General features: G+C 37.9%; 1 protein-coding gene across 1 annotated transcript; it reads left to right on the top strand.

Annotated features, from left to right (window-relative positions):
• Positions 1–198: 198 nt before the first annotated feature.
• Positions 199–23,514, top strand: inpp5f (inositol polyphosphate-5-phosphatase F). Its single transcript, XM_079842836.1, has 20 exons — positions 199–660; positions 4,043–4,123; positions 6,524–6,660; positions 10,593–10,721; positions 10,956–11,141; positions 12,473–12,529; positions 12,631–12,829; positions 12,917–13,096; positions 13,406–13,473; positions 14,390–14,514; positions 14,601–14,678; positions 14,802–14,922; positions 15,151–15,279; positions 16,029–16,146; positions 16,255–16,453; positions 19,006–19,077; positions 19,183–19,256; positions 19,354–19,482; positions 19,678–19,765; positions 20,200–23,514. The coding sequence occupies exons 1-20, from the start codon at positions 555–557 to the stop codon at positions 21,317–21,319; spliced, it is 3,396 nt and encodes a 1,131-aa protein (XP_079698962.1). The 5' UTR covers positions 199–554; the 3' UTR covers positions 21,320–23,514.
• Positions 23,515–24,289: the final 775 nt, after the last annotated feature.

Genomic DNA, 24,289 nt, shown 5'->3' with positions numbered 1-24,289 from the left:
TGCTATTTTCCATATATAATATTAAGTTAATCACCAAATTTAGCTTCAAACTCTTATTATTATATAACATAAATATATATATATTTACCAGCTTTAATTTTGTTAATTGAAATATTAGACATTCAATATCAATCCAAAACAAATGGGTAAATACAGGTGGGGCATCTAGTCACAGATGAACTATGTCGGTGTGACGGAAGAGGTCACGTGTGTGTATAACTGGAGGAAATTGTTTCATTCGCTGCTGCTCCCCTCTGTGGAAAACATTAGACAGACCGGTACATTTCCGAATCACTACAACAATATCGCCTTATTAAACTGACATTAAATGCGCAGAGGACCCATTTTCGATGTTTGGCCAGTACCTGCCATAGAGGCACGATGCTTTATCAGATTCTTATAAACGTTTACACAGGTACAGAGCTAGCAGCTTAGCTGGCGTCTGCCTGTTTGGACTGCCAGTGGACGACAAGGGAGCTGCTTCATTTCCTCGTTTCTCGGATCGGGAACAAATCCAGCGGTTTAGTGTCGAGGCGCTCTTATGTTTTGGTATTATGATGAACATGGAGCTGTTTCAAGCTAAAGATCATTATATTCTCCAGAGCGGAGATAACGCGCTGTGGTGCAGCAGGAAGGATGGATCTGTGGCCGTGAGACCGGGTAATGCTTGCATATTAACTTATTAACAGTGTACATGTGTTTCAGTGTTTCAATGTTTGCGTTTTCACTGTCTACATTGTTGCCATTCCTCGCGCATAATGGACACGACACGTTCCTTCAAAACCGAGACAAAATGAGTGATTTGTGAACCTCTGACAGAAGAAGATGGATCACTGAGTTGAATAGTTGTATAACTATAAACACCAAAGAGATGGGAATGCCATTTTTTTAATCTGTCGAGCTAGAAAGATAATGCCCAGTTGTGGTGTTTTCATTGCCCTACTTTCAAAGCAGCGGCGCGTGCATGACATGAGTGTCAGTGCAAACCTCTGATGTTTTGATCGGATGATGTCGTGCCTAAAACCCCTTTTACTAACTACAGTAGGTGTTTTGGGGGATCAGTATATTTTTGTCAAGGGCGTTTAGATGTCAGATTGAGAATCTTAAAGGGACAGTTCACATTAAAATAACATTTCTGTCATCATTTACTCTCCATGTTATTCCAAAACATGTGTATCTATTTCTTAGGTGGAACAAAAAAGGAGATGTTAGGCAGAATTCTAGGCACTGACAGACTCAGTTACCACTACTTTCATATCATGTTTTCCCCCATACAATAAAAGAGAGTAGTGAAAGCATGTCAGTCCCTTACATTCTGCCTAACATCTACTTTCGTGTTCCATGGAAGAAAGCCTTAAAACATGAGGGTGAGTAAATGATAACAACAAAACATGAGGGTGAGTAAATGAATTTGCATTTGTGAGTGAAATGCATATAATATATAATAAACGATAAACAAAATGTATATTTTATATATTATCTAAAGCTCATTTTTGCATCAAAATGATCTTGGTTTGATGTTAGGACATCCTTTGGGCCCAGTTCCAATGGTGCATGTATACAGGCTAGATCTGTGAATAATAATAATATTTAACCTTGTATTTAAGAGGATACAAATGACCACCAAATGGCCTCAATTCAATATTATTCGTTTATTTTGATCATAAAACTATGGCTGTTTGGGAAGAAATGTCAGTAGTGAATAAATATTTAAATGTCCATCAACTCATCTGACCAGTCAGTTGGGTATATTTCTGAATATGGTGGTTAGTGCTAATGCTGTTAGACATCTGGCAAGATAATTATATAGTTACACAGTTAAATGGCGAAGGTTAAAGTCAGGGTCAGACATGTGACTGTTCTCCTGGAGAAAGTGGTTGGTGTGTTTGGTCAAGGCATAGTGTAGTGGTATGTAGTCAAATGAGAGTTTTCTGCCCAGGCATTAAATCAATATACGCTTCTTTAACCTCAGGCAGTTTTGACATCGCTCGTGACTATTTTATGCATTGTATTCCTTTTTTCAGAAATGACAGAAATGTGTTTTGTAGATATATTGTTTTTGGTTGACTTTTTTTAACCAAAAGTTTTGCATGCTCAACTATGACAGGCACTCGTTCATCTCACCATTGAATGTCTACCTATCCACGCCACTTCTATCTCTTGCCAAGTCTAAAACTAAATGGGCAGTTAGTCCATCTTGCAAATTTTTTTCGGGGAAACTGCAGCCATATTTGAATGAGTTCTAGCTGTTTTCAGCCACGTGCGTGCAGCCGGGCTGATCGGGTTTAGGTTGCAGTCTGTTCCATTATTTAACTGGATAAGGGTTTCCACTGTATTCATGATGCATAGATAGTCTCAGCTCTTTTGAACAAATTCCATAGTTGCCACGTGTCTGGGGGAGGTTATACCATGGTATTACTTAATAGTTTGTTTATTATTCAGTCCCTGTCAGTGTAGTGTGGCATATGAATAGATCGTATCAAATTAAAGGTTGGCCACTTCAAACTTCTATTAGAAACTTATTTGAATAGATCACATTGATGCATTTTTAATTACAAATTGTATTATTATTAGCATCATCATCATATTCATAACAATTTCAGTGCAATATTGAATTGAACATTAAGTTTCAGAATTTGTTGGTAATTGGTATTGGTTCCCATCAAGTAATTCTGGCTACCAAGATATCATTGAAATCCATGTATGTACCAGCTTTTCATGGCCTAGTAGTTGAAGAACTTTCTTAAATCTGGAAGGATTCCCAATACCTAGCTCATGGTCATTATGGAGGGTTTTTGGCAACTTCATGATGCAGCTCATCCAGCTCCCACCCATCCATCATCAGGCTGTGAACGTCTCTTCCCAGTTAGTCAGGAGATGGTACATGACAGTGGCAAATGTTCTGAGAGCTCCACTTCCAAATTTCAGTCAAAAGATAGCAGGAGCCATTAAGCTACCACACCCTCAGACACTCCAGAAAAAGCTGTCTTTGCACATGACATCTCAGACCCTGCACATCATTCCTGACAATCGATCAGCTTAAGAAGAACTACTCGGCAAATAGGTGACTCAGGCCAGCAGTCATCTTTGTGAGGAACCTGGCATAAAAATGCTTTTGATAGTTATTTTGAGATCAATTGTGCTCAGCCACTTAACCTTAGAAAGTTGAAGGAAGCTGTGATTTTTATTCAGTCTCGGATGCAGCAGTGCAAAATATTTTTTTTTGTGTGTTTGTAAAATAACAATGAATAAAAATATTAAAAATATATTTCTGTGTTTGTGTGGAATTGTAAATAAACATAAAAATACATAGATACATTAAATGTAATTAAAAAATTAAAAAATTGAACAAAATAATTTTAAAATGAACATATTGTCCAAAATATTTTTACCACAATTTCAAAACATCTGTCTTATCTGAGGGAGAAAACGGGCAACCTTTGAGTTACCAGTCCACTCGTGTTTTCTGTTGCTTGAATTACCTACAGTTTTCTAAACCCCATTTGAATCCTGTGTAGAGAAATGTTTCACATGAATGGGGTTAGCACCACTTTTTACCTGGGGTTATAAAACTTGTACATTGTGAAATTATGTGGTTTTAGAATCAGACACCTACGTACCTTATATTCACATGCTTTGGACATTCATGGAAATGCATCGCATTGAGTCGCTTCGTAGTTTGAGGGGAAATGTCAATTGTGAAACATGAGTGAAGGAGAGATCATTTCATTCTTACCTTTAGGAAGAAACTTCATATTACAGTGGGCAATGTATAATGTGATGATGCACACAATGTTAGAGCCTGTAAATAGGTCATGTAATGCATCCAGTCATTAACCCAGGGTTTAGGAATGTAAACTTCAGTGTATGAATACCTAGAATGTATTGTTAACCCCGGGTAAATTGTGAGCAGTGTGAAATGTGAAGCAAGATAACCCAGGATTGCGTTTACCCAGGGTTTAGAATGACCCAGGGTTAACTATTCAAAGTGTGAAAAAAATGTTTTGAACACTTGTGACTTTTATGTTGATATTTCTTTCAGCAACCGACCTCCTGCTAGCATGGAACCCTGTCTGTCTGGGCCTTGTAGAGGGCATCATTGGAAAAATACAGCTTCATGCCGGTAAGTCTGTTTGTCAGACTTGTGGATAAGAATTGAGATTATTTATTCACTGTAATGTTTGCAATAAATTTGGTGGCTCTTGGACTAAAGCAGACCTCTAAAACTTAGTTTAATGTTGTTATTGCTAAAATACCCATTCAGAGTCTGATTTAATATAAGATGTGTTTTCATTTGTTTCTTCTGTAATTCAGTTTCTAGCAGGAAGAAACTGGGTACCAGAGACTCATAATTAACATAATGAAAGCCAGCTCCAGCAACAGAAATGTCTGCTAAATTTGGTTTATTGTTTTTTCTGTGTAATTGCTAAATGTCTTTCAGTGCATTGTAGCCCATCTGTACTGGTGTAGCTTTAGCAGGTTCAATATAATGGCATTGAATAATTGCCTTATTCACATACTGTGGTATTAAAAGGATACTCGGTTCAAAGAATATAGTCATGAATGAACCATATAAAGACTAGGGCTGTAATCAACCAAAGAAAATCTTGGTCGACTGAAGTCCTGAAATTTTCGACTAAAAATCGACTAAAAATGACGTTAGGAAAAAAAAAGTTAAATTAATTAGCTGCGCACTGTGCGCAGTACTTGGTAGCCTTGTTGTCTGCATAAATTAATTATAAATAAACATAAAAAACTAGTAGGCTATTTGCAGTATATTAAATCGTTTTTGAGCTGATTATTTTGGACTGAAGTGTGTCTGACACCCGAGTCTGTGTCAGCTCTGACAGCGTCGCATCAAGTGCACCTGCGCAATATCATAGCCTATGATTTCCCAAAATATAGTACTATTGTCAACTAAATATCATCACAAGAACTTTTGAGGAATATGCAACATAATTTAGACAATTGTTTTTGTCATATGTATTATAATAACTGACAGACAGTATAATTTCAGCCGCTCTGTGCAGCTCGAACAGAGGATCAGCTCAGCTCAGCTTCGCGGCTGAGACACGAATAGACTATTAACTTAAAGCTTTTACTCTTAAACACAAAAGGCACGTCCACTTTAATAAAAAAGGAATATTTATTAAACAAGCCAGATCAATAGCAGAAAAAACGCTCTCACAATTAAATAAATAATATAAGTTACAGAAAACTAGCCTTCTTCAATCTGTCTCTCTTCTCCAGTGGGTTGGGCTAATCCAAAAGTGAAAACAATGGGGGTGTTCTGAAGACAGACTGTTACCTGTGAAACAGGGGTGCTCTGAAAACACCCCCATTAGCAATTAGTGCTTTCCACCTGATGAAATGAACGCGGCGCGGCAAAACTGATGAAATGAACGCGGCAAAACGGACAGTACAGATCCACTTTTGCGGCACGACTGAAGCGTGGTGTTGTGACGCTTCCCCTCATGTGTATGTTGATGGGCGTTCCTCAAGTTTACCGCTATGGGTGTGCGTTTGAGCCAGCGGGAATGAAAAACAAAGGACCGGCGAGAGACTTCTCTTCGCCAGTTGGTTGGGCTAATCCAAAAGAAGTGAAAACAATGGGGGTGTTCTGAAGGCAGACTGATACCTGTGAAACAGGGGTGCTCTGAAAACACCCCCATTAGCAATTAGTGCTTTCCACCTGATCAAATGAACGCGGCGCAGCAAAACTGATGAAATGAACGCGGCAAAAACTAATGAAATGAACGCTGAAAAAAATCGACCAATCAAAATTTTGGTCGAGCCAGAACGTATCGACCAATAATCGACTAATCGACTGGGAGATTACAGCCCTAATAAAGACATCCATTTCCTTTAAACAAATGCCTCTTAATAGATTAAAAAGGGATTATTTGCACAGAAGTGAAAGGATGGCATGCATCATACTTTCATTTCATCATTTGGTGGCTGATTTGAGAAGTCAACCTCTGTCTAATGTTAACAGGTTGACATTATGTATAATGTAATTTATTATGCCAATTTCTCTTCCTTTCTCAGAGAAACACTGGCTATGTCAGTCTGTATATGTACTGCATTTTGTTCTATTATTGATGGCTAAAATAAATGTTCGACTTTTATGCTCATTTGCGTTTTTTCAAGGCGAGGCTACACAGATAAATGAGACTTATCATTAGTATCTTGCTACATATTATACACGCCTTACTTTGTAACATAATCCAGTGGGCAAACCTGATATTTCCTTGCACTGTATCTACAAAGAGCCCAGGCTGTTCTCATTAAATTTTCCACCTAAAGATCTCAGAGTTGCCTGCTGCTGGGTGCGCTTTTATCTATTGATTTACATTGAGTTGTCAGTGAAAGTATGACTGCATCTCGTCTCAGTGCAAATGTCTTTGAAGTCATTGTTATGAGACTGTTTGCCATAGGAATGAATCATGCCGGATAGAGCAGGAAAATGAGGCGTGGAACTCTGCACTCATGACACATTCCCTTCCTCCCCGCTTTTGGGCAGATCTTCCTCTGGGTCTGATCCTGATTCGCCAGAAAGCACTGGTGGGCCAGTTGCCAGGAGACCACAAAGTCTACAAGATCACCAAGATAGTAGTCATTCCACTCTCAGAGGATGAACCACAGGATCTAGAACTGGAGGTGACTAATATTAACTGTTTTGTGCAAATGTTCTCCATGCTGGATTTAATTAGTATAGAGTCAGACAAAGACATAATGTACAACTTGGCTACATTAACCATTACATTTCATCATAAAGATGTGTTGCTCTAACATTTGAAGAGTTATTTCTCGTCATTGTCCTTGTTGGCAGAGAGCACTCATTGGATCCCGATAGAATTTACTGGACTGTCTTCCCAAATTCCCACTTGTTAGTGTGCCCAGTTGATGCTTAGGCCAAGACTTTAGGTATTTTAGCCCTCTCGTGTAGTAAATGGTTGACGTGCAATTAGTGAATACTCAGGATTAATTGTAACCCCTGGTAAACTGTGAGCAGTGTGAAATGTTAAGCACAATAACCCAGGATTCCATTAACCAGGGTTTAGAATGACCCAGGGTTAAAGGGGCTATATGTAGAACTCTGAAACCCTCAGGGGCACGGGAACATGTTTTAGGCTGGGGATGTTTCTTTTAGGGGTGTGGGGGGAGGGGGTTCACCACATTTGATTTATATTACACTTATAAAACATGTCAAAACTCCATGAAGTACATCAAGCGTATTGGTGAGAACACTCGTTTAAATGGCATAAACACCGGGACATATGACTGCTGCACATCACATTTTTGATGCTACTTGCAATTGTAATGCAACGGAATAGCCTTTTGACATTATTGATACTGCTTGCAATCAATAATGCAACAGAACAGAACGGTCTATGGGACATAAATTAATCCTTTAAATAAAAGGGTTATTGAGCTGTTTACACTGTATTATACAATTAAAGAGCCTGCACAGCAACAGGAAATAAAAAGGAACACAAAAAAAACCTGCTGTGAAATTGCGCTCAGCAGTAGAGCGGATTAATTCTTTCTACGCACACTGCAACGGTCAAAATATGACGTCAAACTCTGCGCATATGTTTTTTAAAAACATAATTCAACATATAAATGTTGAATTTAAAAAACTTAAAGTGTTTATTAAAAGTAAATTACTAAATGCTACCAATGAATGCATGTAAATGTTTACAATCCTGTGAAACCAGGGGGTACTACAGCCTTACTTCCCGTGCCACTGGAAACCCTTGTTATTAGCGACACAGGTGGCCGTTAAGTGAAACTGCAGCATGCAACTTATTGCTCCTGCTCGCACTTGTGCACACGTAATGTATGAGAAACTGAACCGGATTCAATGACTTGATGTACTCAAGGTGAAATCGTTTTTTGTTCTTTGCTTAGATTTTTGCAGTGATATATTGTTAATGAACATCCCGACCAATGTTCCCTCTAATTTCTTTTCTCGCTGAGCAAAACTTTTCTCTATTGGGCGGACATTTTGGTCACCCGAGCAAAAACATTCTTTACCTGTACAGCGTATGTAAAAATAAAAAGTGGCTTCACCATGCAGTTATAACTTTTAACTTTAACGTGCCATTTCTATTTTATTTAACCATTGATGTAACTTAGTGATGAATTAAATAATAATACAAAATAAAAAAAAAGAAGTCACTAAATTAAGCACATTTTGTTTACTGAAGTCTTCTTTACCAAGAAATACTATTCAAATCTCCCCCAGGACAGCTCAATTCTTTATAATATAATATAATGTGAAAATAATGAAGCGGTTACACTGAGATGGTTCTTAATGTTTTTTTGTACAGTCATTTATTGGCGACAGAACACATTAAACCATCTATATTAAATGTTTGTTTACTGCTTATACATTTCCAAGATTTACTATATCAGGGGTTTTCAAACGTTTTAATGGCAAGGATCCCTAAACAATCCCCTTGTGAGATCAATTCTTTATTAGGCTTACACTATAATTCAATTATAATAGCCTATAATATAAAAACTAATGGAAGTATTTAAACTGATAGTATATTATATCAGTTTAAATGCTTCAATTTGTTTAAAAAGAAAAACTAACTGAAGTAATTAAATAGATCTAATAGCTAAATATGTTCAAGGGAACATGTGAACTCTTTTATCTAAACATCAATGAAACCCAAACCACTCACAAATCTATTTAAACTGATGTGTGTTACTTTGGTGTTTAGAGTTTGCACGCTACACTTGTGGTGGGTGTAACTGTAAATGTCTGTTTTGTTACCATGCTGTGTCTATCATCTGTTATTTCCACCACTTAATCAAGCCACTCTTCTTTAAAACCTGACAAGGTTTTATTCCACGTCTTTGCTTTTCTCTTTGCTTCTCATTTTGAGCTATTTGGAGCTATTTCAAACACGACTCACTGCTGCGTGCTCACACGTGACATCATCGTCTTTCTATGAAACCTGTAAACCGCATCCACCGGTTCTGACATGATAGCGATACTAACTGTATAGCGGTAGAACAGAGCACTGCAATTATTTCTCATTTAAACTACAATCAAATGGATTTCTCCCCACATTTCGCGTCTGTGTCTATCGTCTGCGCGGCATTTTATTCTTTCTGCATGGCCGTGGCATCACAAGTGTGCGGCCACGCACGCGCGCAGCTTAGAGGGAACATTGATCCCAGCATGCCCATGCTGCTGTGAGCGACGTTTAGATGAATATGTAAATATGTGATTTCCTCTCAGTAACAAAATAAACACAACAAAAATGATGGCTGTGAGAAACAGCAGTTAAGCATTTGATCATAGCGATGTGGATATGTTTGCAACAGCTCTGCCATTTACCGGCATCATGTCGACAGATGAAGTAATTAAAATTACACTTTTATGATAGTTTGATTATAAAGAGACTAGACTATATAGATCTGGCTATAACTTGAATGAATCTTTGGATTACACATTGACATTACAGTAAAGAATGGCTCTTTTGGCATTATCCTGAACATTGTATTAGCATTCATTTCATGTGTCATTGTACGGCAGAGAGGCTCTTGGCAGTGCACATGAACGTCGCATCCTTTCGATTTACACAGCAAAAACGACCAGACTCCTTCACATAAAGTCTTAAGGCTTTCATAGGCAGCCTAGGAAGTCGGTGAAGGTCTCTTTCTTAAGGTTTGTTATAAGCTGTTCACACATTGGCAATAAAAAAGCGATTAAAGGGATAGTTCACCCAAAAATCAACACAAAACAAGATATTTTGAAGAATGTCGGTAACCAAACATGTTTGTTCAGATCTGTTTGGTCAGATCTTTTGGGTAAACAATTCTTTAATGCATATATATATATATATATATATATATATATATATATATATATTATATATTACATATAGCCCCTTTAATTATTTCAAAGCCATTGTTAGGCACTGAATAAAATAACATTTGAAAAGTTAGTTATTGTAGCAAGCATTCATTGGATCCTGATAGAATTTACTGAACTGTCTTCCCAAATTCCCACTTGTTAGTGTGCCCAGTTGATGCTTAGGCAAAAATGTTAGGTATTTCAGCCCTCTCGTGTAGTAAATGGTTGACATATAATTAGTTTAAGAGTAGTGGTGTGTGTTTCTAAGCGTTCCAGAGGAAGCATGATGTTTCTAAGGAGTCAGTCTCTCAGCAGAGCCTCTGGGATTGAAAGGAGATGTTTAACCATGTAAGTGAAACAGTTGAGGTCACTGTTATCCATTCTCCTGGTGTGCCATCTCTGCTTGAGTAGTTTATCACAGAATAATTGCCTTTGAGATAGCAGCCTGCCTGTGTAGTTTGACTCTAGTTGATCTTTCTGTTTAATGGGCACATGAATCTGCTCTGGCATCAGCAGGCTAGTTTTAGTACACATCTTAGTACCCTTTTGGTTTTAATTAAAGCAATTACTGTAGCAGCATTTTTCAGATGGACTTTGAGCAGGGATGCAGAGATGTTCATGCACTATATAAGTGGATTTGTCACTAATAACAGCAGATTGTTTGCAATAACACTAACTCTTTATCAACCATTCTTTTTCTCTCCTTCTCTTTCAGCTCTGTAAAAAGCATCATTTTGGAATCAACAAACCAGAGAAAATCACCCAGTCACCAGACGAGTCCAAGTTCCTGTTAAAGACCTTTAGTCAGATCAAATCTAATGTTGCTGTTCCCATGAAGAAAAAGGTTGTTGGGCCATTTGGAAATTTTGATAATTGATATCATTTTTAAATGACAATCATTTTGAGACTAAATATTCCATCGTTTTACTTAATCTGTTAGTACTTTGACATGTTAGCATTGTTAAAATAAAATAAAATCTGAAAGTGCAAAAACATAGCCTCCTGATTCCCCCATAAATGCACTTCTCTTTAAGTTTTGTCTCTTTTAACCTCCTTTTGTTTGTTCACTCCCATCCAGTATTCCCCTGCCTTTCAGGTCAAAGAGAATAAAGAGAAGGAACGTCTGGAGAGGCGGCTGTTTGATGAGCTCAATAAGATATTCATGGACTCGGATTCATTTTACTATAGTCTGACCTATGACCTAACTAATACAGTCCAGCGACAGGGAGTGTTAGGCAAGTCAGATCAGCCCCTGTGGAAAAAGGTGAGTACTTTTTTTTTTTTTTTTTGAAAGTTAAAGGGATAGTTCACCCAAAAATGAAAATTCTTTAATCAGTTAATCTGTGTATGTATCCTCATGTCGTTCCAAACCTATAAGACTTTGGAACACAAATTAAGATTTTTTTGATGAAATCTGAGAGCTTTCTGTCCCTCCATTGACAGCTACGCAACTAACACTTTGACGCTTCAAAAAGTTCATAAAGAGATCGTAAAACTAATCCATATGAATTGAGCGGTTTAATCCAAATATTTCTGAAGAGACATGATCGCTTTATATGATGAACGGATTAAATTTAGGCTTTTATTTTCATTTTTGGGAGAATATCCCTAAATGTCTACTGATTGAGTGTTTTAGCTTTGTGGTTTTAAGTTATTCTTTAAAAAAAAGATTGCAATTAAATTGTAGTTATTAGCCATCTATTTACTTCAACTCCCTCTGCAACAGGTTAAGAAAAAAATGACAAAAGACTGACATGAGGATAATGACAAATTTTAAAATGTGTGTTAATATTGATATTGGTGACAATTGTGCAGATGCTTGATAAAGCAGGAAAGTGTTGAGTTTATTTGAGGGATGATGTTTCACACTCTTTTGCACTTGTCCTATACAAACAGGATGCAATACATTTATAGCCAAGCTTCATTTCTCTTTTCAGTAAAATAAACCATTATCTTTTTTAGACACTTCCTGGATATTGCTATAAACAGTACAACAGCTCTGACAAATTTGTATCAGTTATTTCTAAATATATAGCTAACAATGTACAATGAACAAAGACTGAAGGGAAGAAGAGATCGTGGGTTCACAACAGTGTTATTGTTAGCTATAACATGTATACATAGCTTTTTCATCTAATATTTATATTTTATTTTAGATTTGTTGCAATTAATATTAGATGAAATAAATCTAATATAAAATATAAATATTACATAAAAATGACTAACATTGAAATAAAATATAAAATATTTTAAAACAAAAAATGACAAAAGCCCATAGCAAAATTATTAAAACTTAAATAAAAGGAAAACTGAAAATATAAAAATAATAGCACATTCAAAATGTAAATAAATACTATATTAGTATATAAAACAATACTAAAATAACACTGATTCACCAGTATTCAAAATATTATTAAGTCTGTGGTGCTGCAGGTTCGACCTGTCTGACCTGTGTCATTTTCCACCCCCCCCCCGTCATTTCCTGTATCTCTGTATTTTCTAATAGAAAGTCCATAAAACACAAACATGAACACATTCCATCTGACAAAACTCACAGAATACGGATGCCCATAATATGTGTTTGTTTTCGTTTAGGTGGATGATAGATTCTTCTGGAACAAGCACATGGTCAAAGACCTAATTGACTTGCAGGTGCAGAACTGTTCTCTCAAATTTTCCAGAATTGTAATGGAAAATGTTTGAATATGTAAACCAGCCCTGAATGGTGATAATAAAAAATCCCTGTTTTGCAGGTGCCTCAGGTGGACTTTTGGGTGATTCCTATCATCCAAGGCTTCGTGCAGGTGGAGGAGCTGGTGGTGAACTATAACGAGAGCTCGGATGAAGAGAGGAGCAGCCCGGAGACGCCTCTGCAAGAACCCACCTGTGTGGATGATATTCACCCTCGCTTCACTGTGGCCCTCATCTCCAGAAGAAGCAGACACCGTGCAGGTACAGTACATAAGAAAATAAGAAAAAATTCAAATTTGTCCTGCATGCCATCAATATGATAACGTCATCATGTGCTATCCAATGAAGGAATGCGCTACAAACGGAGAGGGGTGGATGGAGATGGACATGTGGCCAACTATGTGGAGACGGAGCAGCTAATCCACGTGCACAGTCACACGCTCTCCTTTGTACAAACGCGAGGCTCTGTCCCTGTGTTCTGGAGCCAAGCTGGGTACCGCTACAACCCCAGACCTCGGATAGAGAAAGGTGGGGTGTATCTGTGTAATCGATTCTCTCTTCGAATCACAAATGAGATCTAACTGGCAGCACAGTCTGGCACTTCTGTTTATGGACAAGCTATCACTGTGATGCATCAGCTTAGTCATTGCCTGGAAATGTTTTGTCCTGTGAATAGCATGAGGTGTGAAGCAGGTGTGATTCTTAGTTGTGCTCAAAGAGGATGTTGGAGCTTAGTGGTGATGGCTCAGCACTTTACTGTGACTTTAGTACTTTGATCCACCTGCAGCGTTGTCTGTTTCCTACATGATGGGTTATCTCAGATGTGTTTTGTTGCAGGAGAGAAGGAAACAATGCCTTATTTTGCCTCTCACTTTGAACAGCAAGTTGAGATTTACAAAAAACTGGTAAGGTGTGTTTAAAATAATTTCAATGAGTGACATACTAATATTTTTTAACTTAGTATAAAAAGTATGGCATTCCGTTTCTTTAAGACTATACATGTGTGTAATTACTGAATTCAGCAGTTTTGTGTGGATGACATTCATAGTGAAATATGTAATGTATAATATATTATGAATGAGGTATTTATTTATACATTTATTAGAATGATTTCTGAAGGATCATGTGACACTGAAGACTGGAGTAATGCCATCTGAAAATTCAGCTTTGCCTTCACAGGAATAAATGAATAAATGGATAAATTGTTATTTTAAATTTTTAATAAAAAACAAACAAACAGTTATTTTAAATTGTAATAATATTTGTAATAATATGAGACCCTGAACAGGTCCTTATGCTCACCTAGACTGCATTGATTTGATTGAGTACTGTAATATTGATTTGATTTGCTACAGTAATACTGTATTGTGCAATATTATTACAATTTAAAATAACTGTTTTTTAATATATATATTATAAATGTAATTTATTCCTGTGAAGGCAAAGCTGAATCAGCATTTCAGCATCATTACTCCTTCATTACGTCTTCAGTGTCACATGATCCTTCAGAAATCATTCTAATTTGCTGATTTGGTGCTCAAGGAACATCTTACTATCACTGTTGAAAACAGTTGTGCCGTTTAATATTTTTGTGGAAACTTAAAAAAATATATATGATTCTCTTTTTAAAAAACACTTTTTTTTTTTAAGAAATGACAACACAATTATGTTATAATGTCAAAATGAATGTTATTGGTCAAAACAAATGACCTGCATTAATCATAAAAGCATTTGTCAACACATTGACTTTTACAGCCCTAACAAAATACATATACAATTTCATCCTTTGATTACAGAGGGTTTTTTTTCTTTCGCCATCAGGTCATCATTAATTTAGTGGACCAAAATGGACGTGAGAAGATGATTGGCGATGCTTACCTCAAACAAGTGCTGCTGTACAATAATCCCAACCTAACATACGTTTCATTTGACTTCCATGAGCACTGGTAAGATATCCACCCTTGTGACTTTTACAAAACAACGTTTTATGGTCAAATCTCAACAACAGATTTTCTCCTTTGTCACTTCCCAGTCGAGGGATGAAGTTTGAGAATGTGCAGACTCTCACTGATGCCATCTATGACATTATCATAGACATGAGATGGGCCTGGTGAGTCTGTCATTTGCCTTTTAAGTCCCAATTCGCTCATACAAACTGCTTTTGCTCCAGAGTTAGTCGATGTAAGCTGGACAGCTGGTTAATTATAATCAATCTACTTTGATTTGCAAATAGGGTGGACCAAGCAGGAGTCATCTGCCAACAGGAAGGCATCTTCCGGGTTAATTGCATGGATTGTTTGGACAGAACTAATGTGGTACAGGCCGCTATCGCCCGTGTGGTCATGGAACAGCAGGTATTCAAAAACACATTTGCGATTGGAACATGCTACACTGATAAATTCACACATAAAAATTAAAGTCGTTTTGGATAAGATCATATGCCAAAAGTCTTAAGGTGTAAATAAAACTGGTTTCTATGAGAGTTGCCATACCACACCCACAGAACAGTGTAGTGTCTTTGACTCTTTCAGGTCTCAGTATGCCATTACATTCAAAGAGTCTTTTGATCTGTTTGGTTCCAGCTGAAAAAACTTGGTGTCATGCCACCCGAGCAGCCACTACCCCTCAAGTGTTACAGAATCTATCAGGTGATGTGGGCCAACAATGGAGACACCATTAGCCGTCAGTATGCTGGCACAGCTGCCCTGAAGGTAAATAGAATGAATGCCTGCTGCTGATTTTATGCTGTCCCCATTGCCCGTTTACACGACCATCTGTCAGCATACAGTATCTAGATTGCAGAGTGACAAGTCCGTAATCTTTTGACCAATCATCTTGTTGGGAGTGACTAGAATCATCTAACTATTATATAAACAAAGTATTCACTTAATTTTAATTTACATTTAAATCACATTAATTTATTTCTCAGTTAATAATTGCTTTTATATACAAACATTTATTTATCATTCATTTATATAAATAAATTAAAAATACATTATTTAATAGTTAGATTATTTATGATATAGTCATATTATATAAAATAAATAATCTTACACTAATCAGTATGTATTAATCTTTGTTAATGTTAGGTAATAAAAATAAAGTCGTTCATATTAGTTCACAGTACATTAACTAATGTTAACAAATATAACTTTTGATTTTAATAATGAATTCGTAAATGTTGAGATTAACATTAACTAAGATTAATAAATGTTGTAAAACTATTTTTCATTCTTAGTTCACGTTAATTAAAGTAGTTAACTAATGAAAGCTTATTGTAAAGTGCTACCTTTTTCAATTTTTTATTCAATTTGGGCATTCTGAAGGATCTTTTTAAGGATGTAATTGGGGTAAAAATAGAGACTAAAGCCTTTAGTATTATAACATAACTGAAGTAGGACGGTGATGTCCACCCAATAAGCTTGTCCGCTTAATCTGATATGTGTGATCTGTTGTACAGGGAGATTTCACACGAACAGGAGAGCGAAAGTTAGCGGGGGTGATGAAGGATGGTGTGAACTCAGCTAATCGTTATTATCTGAACCGCTTCAGAGATGCCTACCGACAGGCCGTCATTGGTGAGAGCATGAGAGATTGTCATTTGACTACCATATTACGTATTTTTTGATGTTAGGCACACAGCTTAGTGCCTCATCTGCCATGTACTGTATCTCTGTTCCTCCCAGACCTCATGATGGGCCACCCAGTAACAGAAGACCTGTACTCCATCTTCAGCAAAGAGAAGGAACATGAGGAGAAAGAGAAGGAGAGCCAAAGAGGAGCTCAGGAGCAGGTCGGCTTCCTGCTGCAGACGTACATGCAGCTGCTGCTACCTGATGATGAGAAGTTCCACGGTGGATGGGCTCTTATCGACTGTGATCCAAGGTGAGAGCCCTTAACTTCATCATGCAGTGTTTTAAGGAGAGTTCTCATTCCAAGCCAAATGTATGATGCAGCTTCAGAAAAAGATGTTGCATTTAAAGGGGTGTTAAAACACATTCTTTTGAAGGCTTGATTGTGTTTGTGGGGTGCACTGTAACATGTGTTCATGCTTTGTTTAAAAAAAAAAAAAGCATTATTTTTCATATATTTGACCTTTATTCTACACTGCTCTGTCCCTCCTTGTAAAACGGTCTGATGGTTTCCGGGTTGTATGAAGCCAGTCCCTCAAAAATACGCGATGGGCTCAGATTGGTTAGCTGGCCCAGTGTGTTGTGATTCGCTAACCGCCTAGTGCACGTTTGTCGGAAACGCCACGCCCCTTACCTGGAGGCTGTGCTTTGGTCAGTATTAGAAACAATGGCGTCAATAAAACCATATGAGCCCGAATCAGACCCAGAACATTTTAGTGAAGATGATCGAGCAGAACCTGTTCAACCTGTTCAGTCCTCAAGAGTAAAGACTGCGAATCTATAGTGATCGCTACTGAATGGCACTTTTGTATTTTTAGAACGATTATAGCCAAATATCTGTGGCAAGAACTATTAACCCAAAACGAACACTACACACTGGCTTTACTAGTAAGTTAGCCAAATCACACACAGAACCATGTTTAGCATGCCTGTAGATAAATAATACATAAGCTCTAATCAAAGAATCATTTACACTAATGCCAAGTTCGCTGTTGAGATTTTAACGTTAGTGTTTGTAACGTTAGGTGTTCGTCGGATAACGTTAAGTATGAATGAGCATTTAACAGACTGGTTTGCAGAACAGCGTTGTCATCTGTTTACTTCCTTGCTACAACGTACAATTAACCTATTACAGGAAAACACATCAATGAAAAATAAATCAGACTTACAGGTTGTGACCTGTAAACAGCTTCTGTTTGTAAATCCAGCTTTCAGGACAAGCCGTTGTGCGAATCCTGTATTGAACTCGCGAAGATTGTGGAAGTTTCCCACCGTGAAATGTGCAGCGGGAGCCCCGCGCGCGTCGTGCATCCACACACTGGCCGTGTTTGTCTCGCGCAGCTGACGTTGTGCAAATCCTGCATTGAACTCGCGAAGATTGTGGATGTTTTCCTCCGTGAAATGTGCAGCGGGAAGCGCGCCCGTCGTGCATGATTCACACTGGCAGTGTTTGTCTCGCTGAACCGCTGCTCATGAATTGCAATGGACGAATATTGTCCATTATGTCACATTTTCTAGTCTTCTCCTCCGACCCTGTCTGTCTCGTGCTTTATGATGGGCCCCTCTGTCTCATATACACGTGCATATAACATGCTGTATGTTAAACGCACTGCAACGCACCCCCGTCCTTATGAAGGCTGAACAAAGCAAGTACCCCAGACCTGCAATCCGGATGAAAATAACAGCGTTTCGTCGGTATTGCAGCAACACCACTCCAGCCTAACTATACCAAAACAACAGAGATATAAAATGCCCCCCCCCCATTTAATATTCTCGGAGGAGGGGTTTATGTAAATATTGAGGCTGGTGATGTCACCAACCCTGCAGGAATGTCTGTAGTCGCCTACCGGCCGTTTGCTGAAGTCCTTAGAAACTGATTTCTTTAAAAGCAAATATCTCCCTTTGCTTTAAACTTTGAACGTTGTAACTTTGCAGATGTTTTTTATGCTCAAGCAGCAACATTACACGCTAGCTAAAGTTAGAATAGTGAAATCGTGGTTTACCACCCCTTTAAGGGTTCTGATCACACAGGATGCATTTTTGTGTTCAAACACGCAAGACAGGGCAGTGGCATCAAAATAAACGGAAGGTCTTGACGCACTTTTTAAAAATGTTCCTTTTTTTAACTTGAACGTGGCATTTTTGGAATGCTGTGTAGATGTTAGTCTAATACATATTTACATCAACACAGTGGAATGCAGAAATGTGTTCTGTGTGAACGCCCCCTTATTTCTTTATTGGGAAATATTCAGTTACAACAAGAATACAAAATTGCAATAATATAAAAACAATTAATTACAATAAAACATTACAGCAATAATGCTAAGATCTATTATAAAACTTGATTTAAAATTCATATTGTTAGTGTACTCTTCCTCCTACAGTTTGTTGTCAATGGCTCAGAGGTACTTGTACATGTTGTTTTTTCATATTTGTACAATTATATTTTTTGGGTGAGGGAGCCATATATCCTCAAATCTATTGAGCATTGGTTGGTGGTAGGTCATGGTGATAGATGCCTGAAAACTGTTACTGATTGGGTTGGAATTCTTCTTTAATCTTTGCAAATTAAGAGGTTAGCTCTGAGCATAATATGTAGTCTTCATATAAGATTGAATAAGCATAATATATTATGGTCAGAGTTAACCTCAGATGATTAAATACATTCTAATGAAGTGTTATGCATTTTGCATTACCATTTTTTCACTTTCTCCTATATGCCCAGGGTTTAATGGTAATATTTATGAGCCTCACCTTGAAGATGTTGACCTTTTATTGTGCTGTTTTTTCTCTCTCCACTTTTAGTCTTATAGATGCCACTCATAAAGATGTTGACGTTCTTCTGCTGCTGTCCAACTCTGCATATTATGTAGCCTAGTAAGTGCATTTTCTCTCAATGTTTGCGTTTAAAAAAAAAAAAGGAAATCCTTTTTTTCTTGGCATTGATTTAGTAATGCCACTTCACTTTGCTGTTCTATTTAGTTATGATGAGGAGGCGGACAAAGTCAACCAGTACCAGAGACTCAGTTTAGAAGGACTTGAAAAGATTGAAATTGGTAAGGGCTTATAGATAAGCATGTGGGTGTAATTTTTGTCCCATTTAATGAAATGTTCTGTGATATCATGACAGTTTGCCAATGTTGGTCTTTTTAGGTCCAGAACCAACTCTTTTCGGAAAGCCTAAATACTGCTGCATGCGGCTGCACTATAAGAATGGAGAGATAAGTGGTTACTTTCATACGCTGAGGGCTGTCACGCGGAATCCAGAGGATGATGGGAAAGGTTTGTGTTGGGATACCATGATTTGTTGTGGCTCTTGAGCAGCTTCTGTATTGCGTAATTCTGTGAATGACATTATGGGTTAGGTTGGTAAAAGATATAACTTGACCTCGTGTATGCTGGTGTAGATTGAGGAGTTTTGTGTGTGTTAAATAATTGATCCTTTCCTCTGCACTTGTTGGGTTGTTTGTATTTCAGACACACTCCAGTGCATTGCTGAAATGCTTCGTATTACAAAGCAAGCTATGGGGCTTGACGTCCAGGTCGTTGAGAAGAAACTAGAGAGGTAAAAAAAGGAAGAAACTTGTATGTGGGTTTCTTCAGTAGACACTGTAACATGATGGACACAAAGGCTTTGTTCACACTGCAGAGGAAATCATTTTTTTTTTTTTTTTTTTACTTGTTCATAAATCTGATTTCTAAATAAGTTATGTGTCTGAATATTATTGTTTCGGTTGCTTTTGCTAGCATGCCCACATTGTTGTAGGTTACTGTGAGACTTTAGGAATGGATGTTTCAACTCGCTGAACAACAAATTACAACCCCCCCCCCAAAAAAAAATCTAATTTAATAATAAAGGTGGTTTAGATTTAATGTGTTCTTTTTTCACTAAAACAAATTTAGTGTGATTTTTCTTTTCTTTTTTTCTCCCTGCCTTTTTGAACAAAGCCAAATTGTGCTTTGTTATTGATAAATCCAGCTTTAATTGCTCTGTTTCAGGAGACACAGCAAACCACACGAGGATATAATGGGAATACAAGGAAAAGCTGTAGACCAAGTCCTTGGGTCTGGTTTGGCTCAAGGCAAAAGTTTCCTTTTGAACAAGTTCTCAAGTCTAAACCAGAAAGTGAAGCAGACAAAGACTAATGTCAACATTGGAAACTTCAAGCCCTTGGGGAAACTAGGGACATTTTCAAAGCCTGAGGTGAAAGTGAACTTCCTCAAGCCCAATTTGCATATGAACCTCTGGAAATCAGATAGCAGTTTAGAGACCCATGATGGCAGTACTGGTTCTGCAGCCCTGAAAGACCTTAACGACAAACATTCGGATGATATTTCCTCTGATTCAGATTCCTACAACTCGGATGAGCAGCCATGCTCAGGCTCTCGGGAGAACGTAGACTATGTGCTTCCTAGCTGTGGAATTGTAGCATCTGCACCACGACTTGGCAGTCGCTCGCAATCAATTGGCAGCGTCGAGCTTGCGGTGCCCTCTGTCATCCGAGTCACAGGCTGTGATAATAAGACTGCGGATAGCTTGTCAGTTGGCCCAGATGGCCAGTCTCCTGGGACAGCCTCAGAGGCAGAGGAAGCCATTCTGATTGACTTCGGGACACCGATCGATGCTTACTGCCACCAGTTTGTCCAGGATGCCAAGACCAAACCCATAGAGGTGTTTGAGGAAGTGGCTCCAGCACCCAAACTGCAAGCACCTCAAGCCCCCTCGGCTCCTGACGCAAAACAGGGGTCTTCACAGCACGAACAGCAACTCCCTCGCCCATCTCAACTTGAGGTGGATACCTCCGTCCGAGGGGCAAATCTACTGACTGTCCAGCCTGCAAGCTCAGCCACATCATGCGGGTCACAAAAAAGTTTGGAAGGCATCACAGGACCCTCCCCGGCGGACAGCAACGGAAGCCGCGTCGTGTCGCCCTTTGCGAAGATCAGGAGCTCTATGGTGCAGGTGGCTAGTTTAACCCAGGCCGGACTTACCCAAGGCATCAACTTTGCTGTAGCAAAGGTACAGAAAAGCCCAGAGACAGACGCTGTCAACGAAACCCAAGAGAACGAACTGCGAGCGATGTTTACACAGTGCCAGACCAGGATCATTCAGATATAGCGTGCTTGGCAGATGTATTTTTAGTGTTAGATCGTCACTTCCAGTAGAATAATGGTAACATAAGCTCACAGAAATCAAACCACACCTCTAGTTTCCCCTCCAGTTAACCAAACCAAAGTTTACAGCAAGTGTTTAGTAGTAAGTAGTACGCCTAAGATTAACACGACTGTGCCCCGGAGTCCAAGTCGAATCCTAAACATCTATATATTGCTGGTGTGCATGTTAAGAAGTAGGTAACTCTGAGGTAGATTAGGACAGGCAAGTTCTATTGCATGTCAAGACCCAAGACCTAGATATGTCACGTGACCCCATTTGTGCAGTGCAAACCACTGGCTGTTGTAGCTGTAACTAAAACCATTCTCGATTGGAATATCTATCAGTGGGCAGCTTAGACAACCAGACCGTACAGTTAAATGGATATCTTTGATGTGGTGTTTGTCATAAAAATATACCAAAATAGGACCACAATAGTTGTGTAGGATCTATGGTCAAATTGTTTTTCAACTAAGTATTATATGTAAGTACTGTAGCAGTTTCCTTTAGAACTCTCCAATTAAGATGTTTATAGAGAGAGAATTATATTTACATGTTTATAATCATAGCTGATGGAAACAAGCCGTCTCCAGTTTTTTTTTGGGGCTCTGTAGATGCAACTAAATCATGGCAAAACAAAATGTTTGTTTCACAGCGTTAGCAATGGACTAAAACTGATATTTATTGTCACATGTTCGTTTTGAGAAAAGCTCACGTCTTAAAATTTCAAGTTTTTCAGTTGTATAATGTAACAGTGGTCTGCTGATATCTTAAAATGCTCTGCTCGTACGTTGGGGAACGTCCATATGCAGATACGACCTGTTTTAAGTACCCGTAAAAACGTAACATTTATTTGCGAAGACATTGGACTTCTGTGTGCATATATTATGACTTTTGACACATGTCTGATGCGGGGTACCCATGACAACCTTTTGCACTCTTAAATGGCAAGAGCAAGCCTTATCAGATTGCTAAATGCCAAGTCTACCTGTAAATCTGTTTTCATTGAAGTCATTCAGGTTACGTTTATGGTTCATATGTAGTATCTATGCTATGTCTTTAGAGTCGCTCTGGCCATTCAGTTGAAAATCGAGAAGTGATCCAGATTAGACCATCTTTTCAGGCTGCCTTACTCAATATATTCTAGATGCAGAAAGAACACAAAGCCTTACTGGGTGATATCCAGTAGAGCCTAGGTAAATTATGCATTATTTAATTATGTTTAAGTTTATCGATCTGTTTATTAAGAGACTTTGAAATAGTTCAAAAACGTATCTAAATAAGACACTGTGATCTCAAGTGAACATTAGTGATAGCATTATATTAGCTTAGAGGGCTGGTTTATCAGTTCTTTAGGCCACACGCCATGAGTTGGTTTCTCTCACACACACACACGTCATTTCTTATCTTTCGCACATGTACTGTAGCATAGAGTGCTGTGCAAGGCAGTGGGTTACACGATGCTGTTGCAGTGCATACACATTCAGACATTCCTGGAGCTGGTACGTGGTTTAATAACCTTCAGAGATTGGAACTGTCTGAGCTTTAATATATGGTGGCTGTTATGCAATAGTGATAAATACATGCGCAGTAGTTTTGGTGGTAAGCGGACTTTTGTTATTGTTTTTTTTTTTTTTACTATTTAAGACGGCATGCACTGGACTGCACCCTGTTCTTTGCTTTGAACTTGAAATGCTCTTATTTGGTGGTTGATCTTGCTAAACATTCCTCTTGTTTTGGGGGTGGGGTAGATTGTTTTTTTATCTATGAATTTTTAATTTTCTATGCATAAAGACTTGCACTGTCTCTGTGGTTGTTCCCCAACATCTATATATGTTGCAAATTGTCACAAAGTGCTTTTGAATCTTTTTATTTTCAATGTATGTAACTGAACTGACATGTATCATATTATATTTTGTCCAACAGTCTTTTGTTTGTAAAGCACATCATGTCCAGCTTCTTCCCATTTAAGAGACGTCCTCCATATTTTTTTGTGAATTTTCATCTATTGTATCCAACATTTATTTTGCAGAGTATTTATTCAAAACTCATGTTCTCAAGTGTATTCCCTGGTATTTTCCTATGTTAATAATAATTGTGTAAACTGCTGTATTTTAAAATGTTATGGGATGTACCTGGGAGGCTTTTTAAGTAAATAATTTAAAAGAAATTGTCATTTTGATTTATTCACAACTTCAGCTCAATTTTAGCTTTGGGAGATCCTGTCCTCATCAAATACTGCAGATATCACTTGAGAAATGTTTTTTGTCACTGATCTTACAGTAAACTCTCCTCCCAGTGAAGACCTCATGATTGCCCAGAGCTACACAGTATAACATTCTTTGCATTCAGATGCAGTGTGAGAGGTTTGTGACTCCTCCACTCGGGTTATAACGGAAAGGAATAGACTGGTGTTCCATTGCCCAAGACATTCAACATTAACGTGTCGGCACTGACACTTTCAGGCTTTTGCTATTTTTAACACTAAACATGATGAGCCTTCTTGCAAGGCTTTTCAATTGCATGATTTTTATTAGTAGTAATACAGAAGAAAAACAACTATTAGTTTATATTGCTATTGCCATTCTTATACTTGGTAACACTTAACAAGCTCCCATTAGAGAATGCATTAACTTGTATTAAAAAGGAGCAATGCATTTGTTAAGAGTATTTATTTATCTATTTTGACACAAAAAAACCTGTGGTTCATGATTGAAGTTTCTTCAGGTCCATTAAGAATTAACAGATACAACTTTTGTTTTTAATAATGTATAAGTAAATGTTGAAATTAACAAGATTAATAGATTTTAAAAATTAAGTATTTTTCATTGCTAGCTCTTCTTAAAGGATTAGTTCACTTAAAAAATAACTTCCTGATATTTTACTCACCCCATCCAACCAAGGTGTTTGCATCTTTCTTTCTTCAGTCGAAAAGAA

This window comes from Gobio gobio (genome assembly GCF_949357685.1).
Source record: "Gobio gobio genome assembly, chromosome: 18".
Classification (NCBI taxonomy): domain Eukaryota; kingdom Metazoa; phylum Chordata; class Actinopteri; order Cypriniformes; family Gobionidae; genus Gobio; species Gobio gobio.
Note: the sequence above shows the minus strand (reverse complement) of the source record. Positions and strands in the feature narration are given on the sequence as shown.

What these genes read in the sequence shown, in the direction of transcription:
- inpp5f (XM_079842836.1), top strand. Translation starts at nt 555, where the DNA reads ATGATGAACATGGAGCTGTTTCAAGCTAAAGATCATTATATTCTCCAG. An exon ending in CTACCGACAGGCCGTCATTG is followed by an intron (nt 16,147 to 16,254) that starts GTGAGAGCATGA and finishes TGTTCCTCCCAG; the next exon opens with ACCTCATGATGGGCCACCCA. An exon ending in TCTGCATATTATGTAGCCTA is followed by an intron (nt 19,078 to 19,182) that starts GTAAGTGCATTT and finishes TGTTCTATTTAG; the next exon opens with TTATGATGAGGAGGCGGACA.